Below are 18,443 nucleotides of genomic sequence, written 5' to 3' on the forward strand. Positions count from 1 at the left end.
GTCTGAGGGAGACAAACTTTCAGTCACTTAAAATGTTTGATCTCTGAGGATATGTTTTTACCGGCAAAGTTTAATCCAAGAATGAAACAATAAAATATCCTGATATTGAAAGAGAGATTCAGAGAATTAAACAATAGCCTGATATTGAGAGAGAGAGAGAGAAGGAAGGGGTCTGAAAAATATTTTTGAACTGTTACATTTTTTTTTATTTTTGAAAATACATACTTGTTTTCCTTATTTTATTTGAAAGCTTTTTTTTTAAGGTTCATCGATACTCTCATGAGAGAGATAACTCTTAATGACACAAATATATTCCTTTATAAATTTGTCAAGTTGAAGTGTCTTTTTTTGGTCAATTTTTTGTGTTTTACTTAACAAATGCATTTCTTTTGGAAAATCATAAGAGTCAAAGAAACATTTTATATGAGTGAGCAGAGGGTTTATGAACCTTAAATTTCCCGTAAAAAGATAGGTGTAGAGCACCATGACATGTGTTAGATATGTTTAAAATATTACTATATATCCTATTTCCCAATAAACGAGGTTAAAACCAAACACGAAACCTCTGAAATGTTACCAAATATTTCACACATCGAGATCGAGATTCCTCTCATACCTTGATACGTACATGCATATGAATACAGATTCATATACGTATACGTGAGATAGAACAATTATCATGTGACCGTTAAGGTCCTTGGACCTCTTGCGTATGTGCACAAACATATTGTACACATTCATGTTGAATTCATGAGTGGGTAAGTATTTCTCTTTGTTATGTACATGAGTATTTGATGCCCCAAGATTCCTATATATAGGCATTAGATTATTCTGTGTGTTGCATTATTACCTCACATGTACAAGTCTCATATAATATCTTAATCTGTATGTGAAAAAATTGTCTTTGAGTCTACATAAAGTGATGAAAAGCTGTGAAAGACTATTTGTTTGATAACAATAGGTAGTTTAAAAAAAGTATCGAATATGGTTATACATTATATTTACACGTTTGATGAATGATGTTAATGTAAACACATGCAGGGCTGCATATTTAAAATGTGTAGTGAGCATATGTTCCGTTACCTGGTCCTGATAAACATGCATTACGATATATTTAAATGCGCACTCGGAATTTTTGTCTCCATTATTTCAAATGCTTTTGCAACATTTCAAGTAATAAAGCTTGAAATAAAAAAAAAACCTGTAGTGCTGTGCCACTTTAACAAAATTATCATCATGCTGACATTTAGTCCAAACCGAAACACATATGTACATGTACATCAAATCAACTTGATATATGCGTAGTTATTTAGCTCTATATTTATAAAAGGAGAGGTAGTCAAACACCAACATTTTTCGGTATTTTGTATACAATGGTATTAAGATCCTTCTTTGGAAAAACGATGCCAAACTCATGCGCTCTGGCTATGCTACTCACCATTTGTTGATATGTCCGTCGGTGGAATTACTATCCTGTTGTTAACTGACAAGTTTAACATTCCAATATTTGTTTAGGTCAAGCAAATTTCAATGATAAGTTTTATAGGACGAAGAGATCAAGGTAAAAATTGATAAAGGGGCCTAGGCAATAAGTGGCAAGACTAATCGTACAGAATAAAAATGTTCATGAATGCGACTTTTATTTGGATAAAGTAATTCACTATTTGCTGAAAGATGGTAAATTACAGTAAATTACATATCATTTAATTCAAATTTTCAAACTTTAAGACGATTAAGAGTTGCTTTAGTACAAAACAAGTGTCCTATTTCTTGCCCAGCTAATGGCACTATTGTGTGATATAAGAAAACTGCATCGTTATATACATGTACATGTACATATACTACATATTTAAAGACCTTCGATTTAGAATTGTGCTTAACTTTGTATTTATGTGGAAGAAAATTACAGAGAAAGATGTCAGAGCCAACTGATTTTTTCAACTTAAAAAAAAACTCCAAACATGAACTGTATTTCACGCACACACACGCGCGCGCGCGCGCACACACACAAAATAAATAAAAATTGTTATCTAAACTATTGTGAAAGTGTTCTCTATATGGAAAAGGTACATGAAGCAGGTGAAATTGCTTGATAAAATGTTAACTTTTGTGAAATTGAAGTAAAACAGTGGAAGACTAAAACTAACTTGTAAAATCTGGTAATTTACAAATTTATATTTTTATCTCCGAAACTATAATTATACACTGTACTACATAATTCCACAAGCCCATGACCATGCCTATACTCCACTCCACTCAGTAAATAATAATTGTCCAGGTTTTTTCCGTTGGAGTTAATGCATGAAATGTTAGTTACTGAAATCATAAATGAACTGTACATCACAATCTACTTTTAAAAAACAATGCTAAGAATTTATCTCTAATAACAACTTCGATAAACCTTCATTAATTGTCACTTATTTTGAATCGTGTTAAATGACCTCTAAATAACTTTCTATACATACCTGATCTTGAAGGCTGTTGACAAGGAATTAATTAAAAATAATACTGTCAAAAACGTGGAGTGTGTTCTTGAACCTTCTTATAATAAAATTAAAATAAAAGCAATCATCAAAAGGAATACGAACGAAGAGAATATAATTATACCGTTATTTTTACATTTTGATTGATCATTAATTAGCCTAATTAAAACAATTTAAACTTCTTCGACTAGAGAGTTCCAAAGTGTTTAAAGTGCGCCAAATTCAAAGTTTAAACTACGTGTACTATTTAGTGTTCCTAGGAACGCACGTTTCCTAAAAAATAAAATTACTTAAAGGTGTTTTCGACTTTTTTTTATATATAGTAGACAGTATATTATACGTGTATTATATTTCATGCATGTGTATGAAAAGAAAGAAAAAACATCGTGATTCTACGTATACTTTAGTGATTTAGTATGTACGATGAGAATGTTACATTGAAATGGAGATACGATTCCATAGCAACCATCGGAAACATTGATTCATTTATTGTCAAGAATCTTCTTGCTTCATCAATGCTTTGTCTATAAAGGCGATTTCTTTATAGAATGTGACATGTTTTCTTGCATTATGGAAAATATTGTGCATATTAAATTGATGAACTTCATGTATTTTGAAAAGTAAGTCAATTCCAAAGTCACAAGGTCAGTAACCCTCTATTTTACATATACAAAAGCACTTGTGCCAAGCAATATATCAAGTTACTAGAATAAGATTTGTATACTATATGAAGCCGATGTGTCCAAAATTGAAACTAGATGGGGTTTTGACTCCCCGCGCCTGCGATTTTCAGCTATTAAATTTCTATGTAAACTAACCAAAAGAATGACCTTGGATCCCAATAGGAAACACAAACCCTCGTAAAATGGTCTGTATCTGAAGAAAATTGACTCAGGAAAGTGATTTTTCCTAACACAACCCCACGCAACAAATAAGTTTTTTCAGGTTTTAGCAAGTTGTTTGCTTTTTTTTTTTTTTTTGCCTTATCCAAAAATTTCCGAGTCTGATATTTCCTTGAGTTTGTGTGGAAACTCCCCCCCCCCCCCATTTTGGAAAAAAAAATCCTGAATCCGCCCATGACTTATCTTTACTACACAAATATTCTCTGCTATGAAATTTTGGTGCAGTGTTTTTCCCATTTATAAGGTTGCAATGTGTAAATGGAGGATTCTCAGTTGTGTCGAAAGCTCATTTGCATACTATAGTCATTTGATGGGAATTCATCTCTTCATTTGTAACTGTACATGTTACCCTTCTCCGTAATCATCTCTTAGTTATGCATATTTCTTTTATGTATGAAATATAAAGATGATTAACAGTAATCAAGTTCAAAAGTCAATTGAAACAATACAAATCCGGAGCAGAGTAAACATGGACCTCTAAAAAAAATTAGAGGTGGGATCAGGAATTATGGAGGAATAAGCATCCCCTGTCGAGCGGTCACACCCGCCGTGTGCTTATTGTCATGATCGGGAAATAACGGAAAAATTCGTAGACAATCCAGTGTTTGAATAATGGTCTAACAATTAGTACGAAAACGTCAGTCAACATTCGACTTAGTGATAGATTGTATTTGCTGACGAGGTCATTGTATCTACCATAGAACTTGCGAAATGAAGACTTTATCTTTGTTTCATCAACTTGTTTGTCAATAGCTTGCCCCATTTTATAAATTGTTCGTACGTGGAGCATGCCCTTGCGTGACAAATCAACTGGGAGATATATAAACCCGATAAGCAGGTGATTAGGTATATTACTACATAAGTAAGGGAAGTCGGGGATAGAAAAGTTGAAGTCAACATGTTAAAAAAGTTTTGTTGTTAGGTTACCACTAACGTCTTTTTCTATTAAATATCCAAATATGAAACAGATGCCTCAGACTCTATGGTATCTTTTATTTTAAATTCACTTGGATATACAAGTATCGAGTCGACATATGAATTGAAGTAAGTATTGTTAATTGATAAGACGTCGTTGAAGGCCACAGCAAGTGTCTTCTTTTCATGTATACGTTTTTGAATAAATTCTGCTTCATATGAATGCAAAAATAGTTCGGCTAATAACCGGCGCAATCAGTACCCATGGAAATTCTGACAGATTGTTAGAAGACCTGATCTCCAAAAACTACTCAGATAGAAACTCATCACACACATATTTTTAATATCTACTTCAGAGGACTTGTGTGTACAATCAGAATGTTTTTTTAACAATTATAATTTTGCAAATGACCAATGACAAGGTAAGTATATTTACGAGTTCCATCGTTATTGAAAAAGCGGCTGTCTATATTGTAAAAAAAAAGCCTGGACTTTAATTTATTGTGGGAATGGTTTAATGAAGTGTTGAACAGTCGTACATTTGAATATTATTGATTTTCGTAAAATTTTGTGATTTCAGAGCAGTTCCTTGGAGTTTTTTAAGTATCTACATCTGATTTACACCACTTCTCGGAAATATTGTTGTAAAGTACTCATGTCTCTGTACTTGCATGCAAGACATCATAATCATGCATTCCGGACAGTGCCAGACACAAATACAATATTAAACATCTTTTCGTCTATGATTAGAAATGTATCATCCTTCGTCAGTTTATTTGACTACCCACACCATACACATGAGACATGGTCTATAAATACTTGTCTTCAAGTTTCATCTAATTTCTTTGTTGCAAGAACCGCATTAAAAGACGATTTCTTGCATTGCGTTGGACTATTTAGAATTTTTTGTTTTCTTTATTTTTGGTTACATATTTGTACTTAAAATTAAAAATAAAAGAATATCTCTAGCCTCAAATCTAAAAAAATATACATATGTAAATAAACATCATAAATTGTATAGTTTACTATTAAAACTTCGTAAGAAGTCTTCGCTTTTAAAACCGTTGCTACACCCTGAATCGCGCCTTAAACAGTTAAACAAGGAAGTAAAAAAAGAGAAAAAAAAAGATGTGTTTGTGAAATACTGATGCCCCCGTATGGCAGCTTATGGCGAAGGTTAAAGTTTCTCAAATGCAAGTCAAACTCCAGGTCAAGAGATAAAAAATGTTGGTACCCAAAGAAAGGCCTTGTCCCAAGGAATATACTTGTGAAATACGAAAGCCCTAGCCCTAACTGTTGAAAGGTTATCGCGAAGGTTCAAGTTTTTTAAAAGTAAGTAAAACGTCAAAGTAAAGGTCAAATGGTTCCCAAGGGAAGGTCTTGTCACAAGTGATACACATGTTCATGAAATGAGAAAGCCCTAGAACTAAACATTCAAATGTTATGGCCAAGGTTAAAGTTTTTCAAAAGTAGGTTGAACTCCAAGGTCAAGGTCAAAGTTGTTGGTATTCAAAGAAAGGTCTAATCACAAGATAAACACATGTGAAGTTTGAAAGCCCAAGTACCAACTGTTCAAAAGTTATGGCCAAGGTTAAAGTCTCATAAAATTTTGCAATAGTGGGTCAAACTCCAAGGTCAAGGTCAAAATGTCAAATATGATGGTACCCGAAGATAGGTCTTGTCAAAAGAAATACACATGTGAAATATGAAAGCCATAGCTCCAACCAATCAAAAGTTATGGGAAAGGGTAAAATTTTTCAAAATTAAACTAGGTGAAACTGCAAGGTCAAAAGGTCAAAGTTGTTGGTATCCAAAGGAAGGTCTTGTCTTAAGGAATACACATGTGAAGTATGAAAGCCATAGATCCAAGTGTTCAAAAGTTATGTCTAAGGTTAAAGTTTTTTAAAAAGTAGGTCAAACTCTGAGGTCAAGGCCAAAGAGTCAAAGTTGTTGGTATCCAAAGAATGATCTTGTCACAAGGTTTACACAGTTGAAGTTTGAAAGCCCAAGCACCAACTGTTCAAAAGTTATGGCCAAGGTTATAGTCTCATAAAATTTTGCAAAAGTGGGTCAAACTCCAAGGTCAAGGTCAAAAGGTCAAATATGATGGTACCCAAAGATAGGTCTTGTCACAAGAAATATACATGTGAAATATGAAAGCCATAGCTCCAACCAATCAAAAGTTATGGGCAAGGTTAAAGTTTTTTCCGGACAAACAGACAGACAGACAGCTAGACAGAGGGACGGACAGCACAAAAACTATATGCCCCCGAATCTTCGATTACGGGGGCATAAAAAAAGAAACCGAAGAGGTAAAAAACTGGAAGAGATTAGGCCATCTGTTAGCCCTATCCCGACTCGGGGTAAAAAGAAATTCGGTAGGTAGGTTGGTGGGGAAAAAAATCCAGAAGATTTAAAAAAAAAACTTGTTGACGGGATGAGAAAATTCAGGAATGAAAAGAGAAAAAAATCATTTCCTGGAGGTTAGAAAATAAATTGAGTCGGGCCATTTTTAGCCAGTCGGTTGGGAGAGGGCAAATAAAGATTTTTTTTAAAAATGGCCTTACACAAGGCCATTCCAAGTTTTTTCTATGTTTAGCGTCCGCGTGCGCCTTGGTTTTTGACATCCCATATCAGAAAAAACAAACAAAATCAGGAGTCCTGAAATTGTTTATTCTGGTTGAAATCACTGAGTTCTGTGAATTAATCTAAGTATTTGTCTACAATATGTCAAATTTGGAATATTGTAAGCATTTAAAACCTTGATTTTGCTGAAGAATAGATGTTTCTATAGAATAGATATAGAAAAATAGATAAACTGAATCAAATCCTTTGGATGACATCATTTTTATGACTATAAAGACTTGTGTTTTACTCTTTGGTTTGTGTGTTTTTTTGCGAATAGGTAGGTAGGTATTTGAAAGATGGGTGGACGCTAAACATAGAAAAAACTTGGAATGGCCTAATTTTATTTGTTCACACATGTCTAGAGACAAAGATAAACACATACTTTATTTCAATGTATGGAAGTGTTATTTACGATGCTCATTGACCTGAAACAAGTATCGGAGTGCGTTTTCCAAATAAAGTTAACTCATTCACACTTTTCACGTGCAGTAAAACCAGTTATTACGAAAAGGTAAGTAAATAAGATCCATCTTGTCATTTTAATAATACTATAATTATAACGATGTATATTCTAGAACAACACTGATTTTAGTCAGCGATTGTGCCATAGATAAGGAAAAACTGTGCTTAATTCAACTGTACAAAGATGAGTATTTTGATTTTTATTTCGCTGACAGATGGCCCCGTTCTAGTTTTGACAGAAGGTAAGGCGTATGTTTGATATCAATTCCCAGTAATTGAAAGTCTTATGAGCAGTTCTTTACTGATTTCTAAGAGACGGATTTCTGCATGTAGTTTGCCGGGAAAATACATGTACCAATTTTTCACTACTTTCAATTGTTTCTTTTCACATTTCTCCAGGTTTTACTTTGTGGACACATGATGTATTGTACTACAAAAGTATTCCTCATCATTTCGACATTTTACTTTGCTACATGTTCTAAACTTGTTGTTATCCTCATGGACGGATTTCGATGGGATTATTTTGACCACGTGAATCTGCCTGGTTTTGCTAATATGGCGAAAGAAGGCGTGAAGGCGGAGTACATGTTGTCAGACTATCCTACTTTATCTTACCCAAATTATTACTCCATCATGACAGGTAAATTATTCTGTTTAGTTCTTACAACGTTACTTAGTATAGTTCTTTCAAATGGATATAGTCTTTTTTTTTTCAAAATTACCTGGATATTTTTTCCGTGAAATTTCATTTTTGGTTAATGAATTTGAAATTTTACATATATAAATATGTTCCTTTTTATGCTCCCGTATCGAAGATTCGGGGGTATATAGTTTTTGCCCTTTCTGTCTGTTTGTCCGCAAAAACTTTAACATTGTCCATAACTTTTGATTGGTTTGAGCTATAACTTTCATATTTCACATGTGTATTCCTTGTGACAAGACCTTTCTTTGAGTACCACCATATTTGACCTATTGACCTTGACCTTGGAGTTTGACCCAGTTTTGCAAAAGTTTACCAAACTTTAACATTGGCCATAAATTTTAAACAGTTTGTGCTAGAGCTTTCATACTTCACATATGTAATCCTTGTGACAAGACCTTCCTTTGGATACAATGTACCAACAACTTTGACCCTTTGATCTTGACTTTGGAGGTTGACTCAGTTTTCCAAAAATTAAACATTAACCATAACTTTTGAACGGTTGGTGCTAGGGCTTTCATACTTCACATATGTAATCCTTGTGACAAGACCACCTTTGGATATCAATTACTTTGACCCTTTGACCTTGGAGTTTGACCTACTTTTGGAAAACGTTAACCTTGGCCATAACTTTTGAATGGTTGGTGCTAGGGCTTTCATATTTCTCATACGTAATCCTTATGACAAGACCTTCATCTGGATACAAACAACTTTGACCCTTTGACCTTGGAGTTTGACCCGGCTTTGCAAAAACTTTAACATTGGCCGTAATTTTTGAATGGTTTGTGCTAGCGCTTTTATACTTCATATATGTAATCCTTGTGACAAGACCTTCTTTTGGATACCAACAACTTTGACCCTTTGACCTTGGAGTTTGACCTACTTTTGAAAAACTTTAAAATTGGCCATATTTTTTGAATGGTTGGTGCTACAGCTTTCATACTTCAAATTTGTAATCCTTGTGACAAGACCTTCCTTTGGATACCAACAACTTTGACCCTTTGACCTTGATCTTGGATTTTGACTTATTTTTGAAAAACTTTTACCTTGGCCATATTTTTTGAATGGTTGCAATTGGTGCTACAGGTTTCATACTTCACATTTGTAATCCTTGTGACAAGACCTTCCTTTGGATACCAACAACTTTGACCCTTTGATCTTGACCTTGGATTTTGACCTATTTTTGAAAAACTTTGCCATAACTTTTGAACGATTTGTGCTACGGCTTTCATATTTCACATTTGTCTTTCTTGTGAGAAGGCCTCTCCTTGGGCACCATTAATTTTGACCATTTGACCTTGACCTTCATGTTTGACTTACTTTTGAAAAACTTTAACTTTTTCCATATCTATTCAATGGTTGCTGCCAGGGCTTTCATATTTCACAGGTATATTTCTCGAGACGAGACCTTACTTTGGGTAGCAACATATTTGATTTGCGTTTGAGAAAATTTAACCTTTGCTATAAGTTGCCATACGGGGGCATCAGTGTTTCACAAACACATCTTGTTTTTCCCTATCTTATGAAACAGGATTACATTGTGAATCCCATGGTATGGTAGGAAATTTTATGCATGATGTTACCAATGACAAGAATTTTCTAATTGGTGTAAATCCAGACCAGAATCTCTCTATTTGGTGGGACGATGCAGAACCTGTTTGGATCACTGCTGAAAAAGAGGTTTGAAATAAAGCTATCAAAACAAAATTCTAATTAGATTAAATTCGCAGTCAGTCTGGAATTATTTTAATTTTTAGATTTTAGGGCGGTGTAGAATTCAAAAGTTTGTATTGTAATTATTATTTTATTATTATTATTATTTTTTTTCAATTTTGGCAAAAATTGGTATAGGATTATTGTAGTTAGGGAAACATGAAATTAATATAGCCAAGAAATGATTTATTCCCCTCGGGGAATATGATTTTACTTCGTTGAATAAATCTTCATATCTCCCTCCCTTAATGCAATACATGCATTGTAAATGTATAGAGATAAGTATCCACCCAAACACATTTTGCCAGCATAAGAATGGGTCCATCAGATTCTGTCATATATGTTTCGTGATATAGACATGTAATAAGGTTTCGAGATTTTAACCTCTACCCCAGGCCACGTAAGTCATAATGGTAGGGATTCTTATGTAGACTTGTCCTTTGCTTTACTTTTATATTACTTTATTGGTTACTGATTAACGTCATAGAAAAATTATTCAAAAGATTCATGTGTGCAAAGTGGTATCAGACGCTGTACTTGACATATATATTTTTTTACTTTCTCATTTTTAGAGGATTAATTCTCATAATCTCCATGTCGACCAAACTTCCATCAATGATAATGCCTTTAAGGATGTTTGTATAAAATGTAATATAAAGTATTCGATATGGCGTATATTTTCTAGAAAAATTGTGGTAAATATTTTCAAGTGTCTGTAGTCCTATACAAGTTTGCATTCGTCATGTTTATTATTCTGAACATAGCCTATATTTGGTTGGATGACAAAATGTTGTTTTATCGAGCGAGTCAATACCGACGTTGTTGCAAGTCTTGCAAGGTATATTGATAGGCCTCGTTATGATGTTATCACCAAGAATGAAAGATATAGAGATCTAGAGTGTTTGAAATTGAAAAGTTGTTAGAATATTTATACCCCCGTAATTGAAGATTCGGGGGCATATAGTTTTTGCCCTGTCCGTCCGTCTGTCTGTCTAGCTGTCTGTCCGCAAAAACTGTAACTTTGCCCATATTTTTTGATTGGTTGGAGCTATGTCTTTTATATTTCACCTGTGTATTCCTTGTGACAAGACATGTCTTTGGGTACCATAAAATTTGACCTTTTGACCTTGACCTTGGAGTTTGACCCACTTTTGCAATTTTTTTTTCAGACTTTAATCTTGGCCATAACTTTTGAATAGTTGGTGCTAGAGCTTTCAAACTTCACATTGGTATACCTTGTGACAAGACCTTCCTTCGGATACCAACGACTTTGACCCCATGACTTTGACCTTGGAGTTTGACCTACTTTTGAAAAAAAAACGTTAACCTTGGCCATGACTTTTCGAACAATTGGTGCTAGGGCTTTCATACGTCACATGTGTAATCCTGGTGACAAGACCTTCCTTTAAATACCAAAAAAATTAGACGCTTTGACCTTGACCTTGGAATTTGACCTACTTTTTAAAAACTTTAACCTTGGCCAAAACTTTTGAACGGTTAGTGCTAGGGCTTTCATACTTCTTGTGTGCAATCCTTGTGACAAGACCTTCCTTTTGATACCAACATCTTTGACCCTTTGACCTTGAACTTGGATTTTGACCTACTTTTGGAAAACTTTAACCTTGGCCATTACTTTTGAATAATTGTTGCTAGGGCTTTCATACTTCACATACGTAATCCTTGTGATAAGACCTTATAATTACTTTGGATACCAACAACTTTGACTTTTGACCTTGGAATTTGACCTACTTCTGAAACACTTTAACCTTGGATATAACTTTTGAACGGTTGGTGCTAGGGCTTTCATATTTCACATGTGTATTTCTTGTGAGAAGACCTTTCCTTCATTAATTTTGACCATTTGAACTTGACCTTGATGTTTGTCTTACGTTTGAAAAACTTTCCACATCTATTTAATGGTTGCTGCTAGGGTTTTCGTATTTCACAGGTATATTGCTCGAGACTAGATCTTACTTTGGGTACCAACATATTTGATTTGCATTTGAGAAAGTTTAACCTTTGATATGAGTTGCCTTACGGGGGCATCAGTGTTTTACAAACACATCTTGTTTTTTTTATCTTACACAGACCATAAAAATGCGTTAATATCGAAAGGGTCTCTCAGATGCTGCATGTGTCCTACATGTGCAATTTCTAGATGAGCGATCAGTATGGAAGCAGACTCATTTCAACAATATTAAGCAAATTGATCAAACTTGCATTTAATTTTTTATTGAGGATACATACATGATTTGATTTTTGTCCTGGTGCTGCATGTGGATACAGTAAGTACATGTAATCAGAACACAAATTCTAGCAACTCTTAAATATAACTCGATTCTTTAGCAATGAATTGAATAGTTAAAAGTAGTTTCTATTGAAATTAAGGACATGCATGCAAATAAATGTACTGCATGTTTACATAATATAACAGTATTGAAACATCTTTAGTTCGTACTGCTGTTATTATAAAACTGCTCTTACATGTAAAAGAATTGTATAAAATTTATCGTAATTAAGATACATACATGTATATCACTTTCTGTCTCGCTTCCTCTCCCTCTATCTTTTAAAGTTGTTGCGAAGATAAACTCGTAAAAAATATACATGTATTCCTTATGTTTTCTTTTTCAATTAAGGGAAAGAAATCTTATTTCTTCTACTGGCCAGGCTGTGAGGTGACAATAAGGGGCAGAAAACCAACACTTTGTGTTGATTACAAGTTATCTCTTATACCTGAATTTGAGTATTCTCTGCAAGAAACTTTAAAACTCTTACATAACGACACAGCGGATCTTATAGGTAAGAAAATCGGATTAAATGATGTTTTAGGTCCCATTCCAGAATTTTCAGAGACTTCACCATGTACCAGTGTAGAGCTTCAAATTTAGGCTTTTAATCGGCACTCAGGGACATTGAGCAGTGAGGGTTCTTTATCGTGCAAACGCCTACCGTGACACGGGATCTCGGTTTTTAAGGCCTCATCAGAAAGACCTGGCGCAATTCTCACTTCTTATGCCGTGCGTTTGGCGAAGGAATAGTCACTGCCTATGTTTACATCTTAGGTATATGGCATGGCGCACAAGAATAGGACCAGGGTCGCCCGATCACAAAGCGAACGCCCTCATACTAGGCTACAATAAGAATAGGCTGATTACATGAACTCAACTTCATTACGATTTGCATTTTTCATAATTGATACCTTATAAATTTATGATTATTGAAAAATAAATACACCACAAAATATTCATAAATATAATACATAATCACCCAAAGAGATTAAAAAAAAAGAAACATAGAAAACCTTTTTTTTTTTTTTTTTTTGGTAAATAATGATTCAATAAATATTTTCAAGTTTCTGAACTTGTAGGACTGTATTAATAAAATTCTATTAAAAAAAAAAACATGTATGAATGTGATCTTTGTATAATGTTGTATAAAATTAAAATTACAGGAATATACCTGGAAGCCCCTGACCACTATGGACATAAATTTGGTGTTGATTCTCAAAATTTAACAACTTTATTGCAAGACATTGATAACAGTTTACAGAGCTTTAGGCAACGACTGACGTCACTTAATTTACAAAATGACGCCAACATAATGATTTTTTCTGATCATGGGATGACCAATATCACAAAGATGGTAAACATAACTGATGTGTTGGACTTACAGGATATTAAGGTTATTTTGTCTGAGGTACCCTATGTCAGTATCTGGCCAATGAATGGAAAGCTTGAGAAGGTATTATGATTTATTAACTAAAGTCTTTTTTTTGGGAATTGCAGGAATTTAAATTAAAAGCAAATTTCAAGAATTGTTATGAAATCACTGAGACTACGTTATTCTACATTATGAATATCAAAAATTAATAATAATATAAACAGTGTGTTGTTATATACCTGACAATAGTTGAATCCACACTTTTCGAAAGTTATGTTCCTTGGCCGGCATCTTAGGGGAAAACCCATAGTATCTTCAATGTAGCCTTTGTAATTTTCAGGTTTGTAACTTTGTTATTTGACTGGTAAAAAGCTTTGCATTTTGTGTACTGATTGCCCCAAGATGGGACTACCCATGCATTGAAAGATAAAAAAATTAAACACAGTGGTTTCAACAGAGCACGCCCAAATGTTTGGAAGCATAAAGAGGAGAAATGTTGATTCTTTCCCTTCATGACCTTTTGATTGACCCCGCAAAGGGACACAACTTTTGCAAAGTGTGGGTTGGACTATACCAAATATTTTGTTATCCATGAATGACTTGCATGCACTATATATTAAAATAGAAAATGGTCTTTCTCTCGGAGTAGAATGAGTAAGACCCAATGTCTACAAGTAATACACTCAAGTTAACTTAGCAGTGTTTTTTTCAGTACTTTGGGAATGGGGGCTGGGGCCCTCAGATTTGGGAATTTCAGCGTCAATTAGGCTAAATTGGGAATCTCCCAGAAAACCCAGTCACTTAAAAAGCATCGTCAAAAAGCTTTGTTTTTGTCTTTGTATTACTTTAACAAACAATTGTTATATCAAATCAAGACTATTTTTGGTATGAATTATCTAATTACTTGCATCAAGAACAATAGTGTTGTGAATTATCTAATTATGAAGAAATCCAACATGACTGAACAACAAAACCTGCTTGAACTTCACTGAAAAACATGCAATAAACAAACTCAATTTGATCACATATTTTGTTTTTCTTTGGGAAAACTTCCACTACATTTTGGGAAAATACAGGCATATTTTTAATTGGGACGGGGGCCGAATTTCGGCCCCAAATCGGCCTTAAAAAATCACTGCTTAGTCACTTGTTTCTCACAAGTTTAAACACATGAATCTTAGATTTTTATTGATTTATTTTTATTTCAGTATATTGAAAAGTAGAAATGATTTTTCTAAAATTAAAAGTAAAAATGTAGAGTTTACTCTGGAAAAATTTTTATTTATAGAGCCAATTTTATCAAAACTTTTATATAGAAAATGATCCTTTTATACATTGATACTTTACTTTCCATACGTCTTTACTTGTAACATAATGATTATTCTTTTCAGTTGCGAAGTATTTTGAAATTGAAGCATTGCAATAAAAAGCTATTCAATAAATGTGAAAAAACCTGGTAAAAGAGAGAGCGGCCAATCACTTGAAATCTTGAAATGTTTTAATGATTTGTTCAAAACAACAACCGTGTAGAAAATCCTACAAGTGCAATTGAGAAAAAGTTCCTTAAATCATAGATAAGTTTAACGGAGTATGTAATGGAGACAAATTAATGTATACTTGGAATAAGTTTTTTTTGTTGTAATTATTAGGACGTACATCAAAGCCGAATCTTATTTCTCCTAAAACATCATGTCACTAGATTTTGATAAAAATAGAGTATGTACAGTGTATTGCATTGTACTTACATGTATTATTTTCATTTATTCAGTAACATATTAATAATTTATTGCCAAGAACTGATTTTTTTCTGATTACTGGTTGATTTGAGCATAATTTCACTAAAATTCAAGGTTTACAACGATTTAGTAACAGCTAACAAGCCCAATGTAACAGTTTACAAAAAGGAATTAATTCCTGACCGTTATCGTCTCAAAAACCATCCACGCACAGCACCAATTGTGATAGAAGCCGATAGTGGAACAGCGATAGTGGCACCATGGAAATGTAACGAATGCGCAGTATGTATTACACATGTGTATCTGTACTGGTCAGGGAGAACATGCAATGGTGAAGTGTCCGTAGTCCATCGATCAATCCATTTGGTCATCTATCTAGCTGTCCGTATTTGAGCATCTTTTTGATAATTATGTTTTCGGAATTTCCTGGTTTATTTTTTTTCATTTAAGCTTCATTCAAGGGGAGAATCTATGTATAAAACTCCTCTAACCATGTTTTAACACAATGATAACTGTTACTGCTGGGTTACTGAAAATAGTCTATAATCTCTATAATTCTTTCAAACTGCTATTGGCAGTTACAAATTGATTAAAACATGGTTATTAGCAACAAGACTTAAAATTCTGCAATAGATTTGGTCTGATCCTTGTTTAATTTATAACATTTGCATACGACATTAAGATGCATAAATCTGATCAGTTTTAAGTTTCAATAACTCGTATCAATATTGTTGATAAAGATATACTGCTAAATTCTTTCACAATTTCCAAAGTTTCGTTTTTATTTTACTTAATTACAGTGATTTAAATTATAGAGCGATATGCCAAACGTCTTTAATCTCTAATGAAGAAAAGATTATAACATGAAAAGTTCTTGCAAGCTGCAAATTCAAAGCAAAGTAGTACGTCGTGACAGAAGATGATCACAAGAAAAAAAACAACAACAAACAAACAAAACAACAAAACAACAACAACAACAACAAAATCCAAACAAACAAACAAAAAACGAACAAAAAACAAAAATGAAAATAAAAAAAATATGATATTTATTTAATCGTTTTACAGTTCTCGGTTGCTTTTAACAAACAAGTTACATGAACATCTGTAAATTGCATTTCGATTTCATACAAATGTATGCTTTATTAGGATAAAAAAAATATTATAGCCTATTTATCAAGTTTTGTTTTTGTAGATGTGGTAGAGAGGAATAACCCTTAAATAGTCAAAATTTTCAGTGTTTTTTGCATTGATACTTTTTTGTAAATTGAAAAGAAATAAACAATGTCACTTTTCAGGAATACATGTAAAACTAGGACCAATAAAGTACATATTATATAATACTTGATATATTTAAAAATTTATAATTTCTTGTGGAAATTACAATAAATGGTCAAGCCAGTAGGGTCTCTGGTTATATAGCTTTAAGAATTATAATGGAAATATATGTTTTTGTTTTGCATTTTTTTCTCCTTTTATTACACCAAGAAAGTGAAAATTGAATTTCTATCGTTAAACAAGGGTTATTTTAAACCTGGAACAACATCCATAGGGATGCACGGATATGACAATACTGATCCGGATATGAGAGCCATATTTAGAGCAACAGGACCGGGTAAGTTAAGTTAAAACCCATTGGTGGATTTAGAGGGGGAGCCAGGGGGCCTGAGTCCCCCTATTGTGTCCAAAAGTTACAAAAGATTTAATAAATCAATTTTTTGTTTTGGTGTGGCTGTGGGCCCCTACCCCGACCCCAAACTGCCCTCCCCCCCCCCCCCCTTTTCAAGAATCCTGGATCCGCCACTGAAACCAACACGTTTATTTTTTAATTTTGAGAAAAAAGCTTTTCTTATACTTTGTACAAGTGTTCACTCCTGTTTTGAAGCATTCTGATCATTTATTAGTATGATTTTGTTTTAATTTATTCTCATTGCAGCATTCAGGAAGAATTTTGTGAGCAAGCCGATAGCTAATGTGGAACTGTATCAGATAATGTGTGATATTCTTGGAATAAAACCAAAGGAAAACAATGGGACTTGGAGTAAGATCGCACAAATGATGATAAAAACTGATACATCATCTGCAAGACCAACAGAATTATTCTTTCCTTTGTTTCTGTTTGGCATGTTTAATGTTGTACTCAACTAATTTATTATATAAGGTAAAATCTGTACTGTATTCAAACTCATTTAATGATTAAAAAACACAGTGTGATTTACCCCCAGAATACTGTTCAATAAATTTCAAAGCCTTGAAGCAATGTACAATCTTTGTAATTAATTATAACAGAATTGGGAAAAATCATTTACATACAATGTATCATCTTCGCTAGCCAAGGGTTTCGGATACGCTACTCTCCTCTTAAACCCTTGGCATACGGTGGTGACAAAAGACGGGATTGTTTTTGTCACGTGATCATGATTCTTACCAGGTACGCACAGATTGCGTCATCGACAGAAATAAAAAGCGTATTTAAAAAAAATTGTTTTTAAAGAATAATTAACAAGAAGGTATTGAGTTATGTTAATTTGTTATTTAAACATGTAAAAATGCAAATCTACATCTTCAGTATCATATTTTGCACGTTGCTTTAGAAACAGGATGACACCATATTGCTATTCATAGAATGGCATGTTATCTTACGGATCATTGTTTACTTGCGTTTTACATTCCCGATATTAAAGAGTCAAGATATATCCCGAACGCAAATATCGTCATTTACAAAAAACAATTGCTGATTAGTCGAACGATGTCGATCATCTCCAATCACAACTTGAGAAAACAAGAGGCCCAAGGGCCTTAACGGTCACCTGAGTATAATACAACAATTTGGAAGTTAAATACACTAATAGATGAAGCTTTGTTGCCCTAAAGCAAGAGAAGTAGGAAGATCAGGATCAACAAAATAATTAGTCTAGTATTCAGTATCAACTCATAAATTAAGTTCTAATCTGTCCCCCACTTAACACTATCACCATGCAGACTATTAACAAACTATTAGTGCTTCAGTACTATTTTTAAACCCATATTAAGAGCTCTAGCATTGACCTCTCTTATGGTCTTTGAAGAACTTTTAATAAGATAAGTTATTTTTGTCTCATTTTTATTTATCTATTACTTACAGGTCAACCTGATTATTAAAACTAAGAAAATACTTTTTGAATTATATGATTAACATTCTTGCATAATTATCTTATTCTATTAACCTTTCAAATACATTATTTACAGTGATTAATTATCAATG

The 18,443-nt window shown here is 33.4% G+C and overlaps 1 protein-coding gene across 3 annotated transcripts; it reads left to right on the forward strand.

Moving 5' to 3' along the window:
* The first annotated feature begins 706 nt into the window (after positions 1–706).
* Positions 707–17,455, forward strand: LOC133172408 (glycerophosphocholine cholinephosphodiesterase ENPP6-like). 3 transcript variants are annotated; one of them, XM_061307285.1, is made up of 8 exons: positions 707–758; positions 7,790–8,030; positions 9,622–9,770; positions 12,443–12,605; positions 13,258–13,547; positions 15,317–15,484; positions 16,721–16,814; positions 17,136–17,455. In XM_061307285.1, exons 2-8 carry the CDS (start codon positions 7,808–7,810, stop codon positions 17,345–17,347), a joined length of 1,299 nt encoding a protein of 432 aa, XP_061163269.1. In that variant the 5' UTR covers positions 707–758; positions 7,790–7,807; the 3' UTR covers positions 17,348–17,455. The 3 variants fall into 3 exon arrangements, with proteins under 3 accessions (XP_061163269.1, XP_061163270.1, XP_061163271.1); XM_061307286.1 differs by lacking the exon at positions 707–758 and adding an exon at positions 7,340–7,439; XM_061307287.1 differs by lacking the exon at positions 707–758 and adding an exon at positions 7,577–7,632.
* The last annotated feature ends 988 nt before the right edge of the window (positions 17,456–18,443 follow it).

Source organism: Saccostrea echinata, unplaced genomic scaffold, assembly GCF_033153115.1.
Source record: "Saccostrea echinata isolate AGI-Se365-2 ecotype Australia unplaced genomic scaffold, CSIRO_AGI_Sech_v1 ptg000054l, whole genome shotgun sequence".
Taxonomy (NCBI): domain Eukaryota; kingdom Metazoa; phylum Mollusca; class Bivalvia; order Ostreida; family Ostreidae; genus Saccostrea; species Saccostrea echinata.

Coding starts and splice junctions, on each gene's coding strand:
- LOC133172408 (XM_061307285.1), top strand. CDS start 7,808: ATGATGTATTGTACTACAAAAGTATTCCTCATCATTTCGACATTTTAC. Junction 15,485..16,720: donor GGAAATGTAACGAATGCGCA/GTATGTATTACA, acceptor TCGTTAAACAAG/GGTTATTTTAAACCTGGAAC. Junction 16,815..17,135: donor ATTTAGAGCAACAGGACCGG/GTAAGTTAAGTT, acceptor TTCTCATTGCAG/CATTCAGGAAGAATTTTGTG.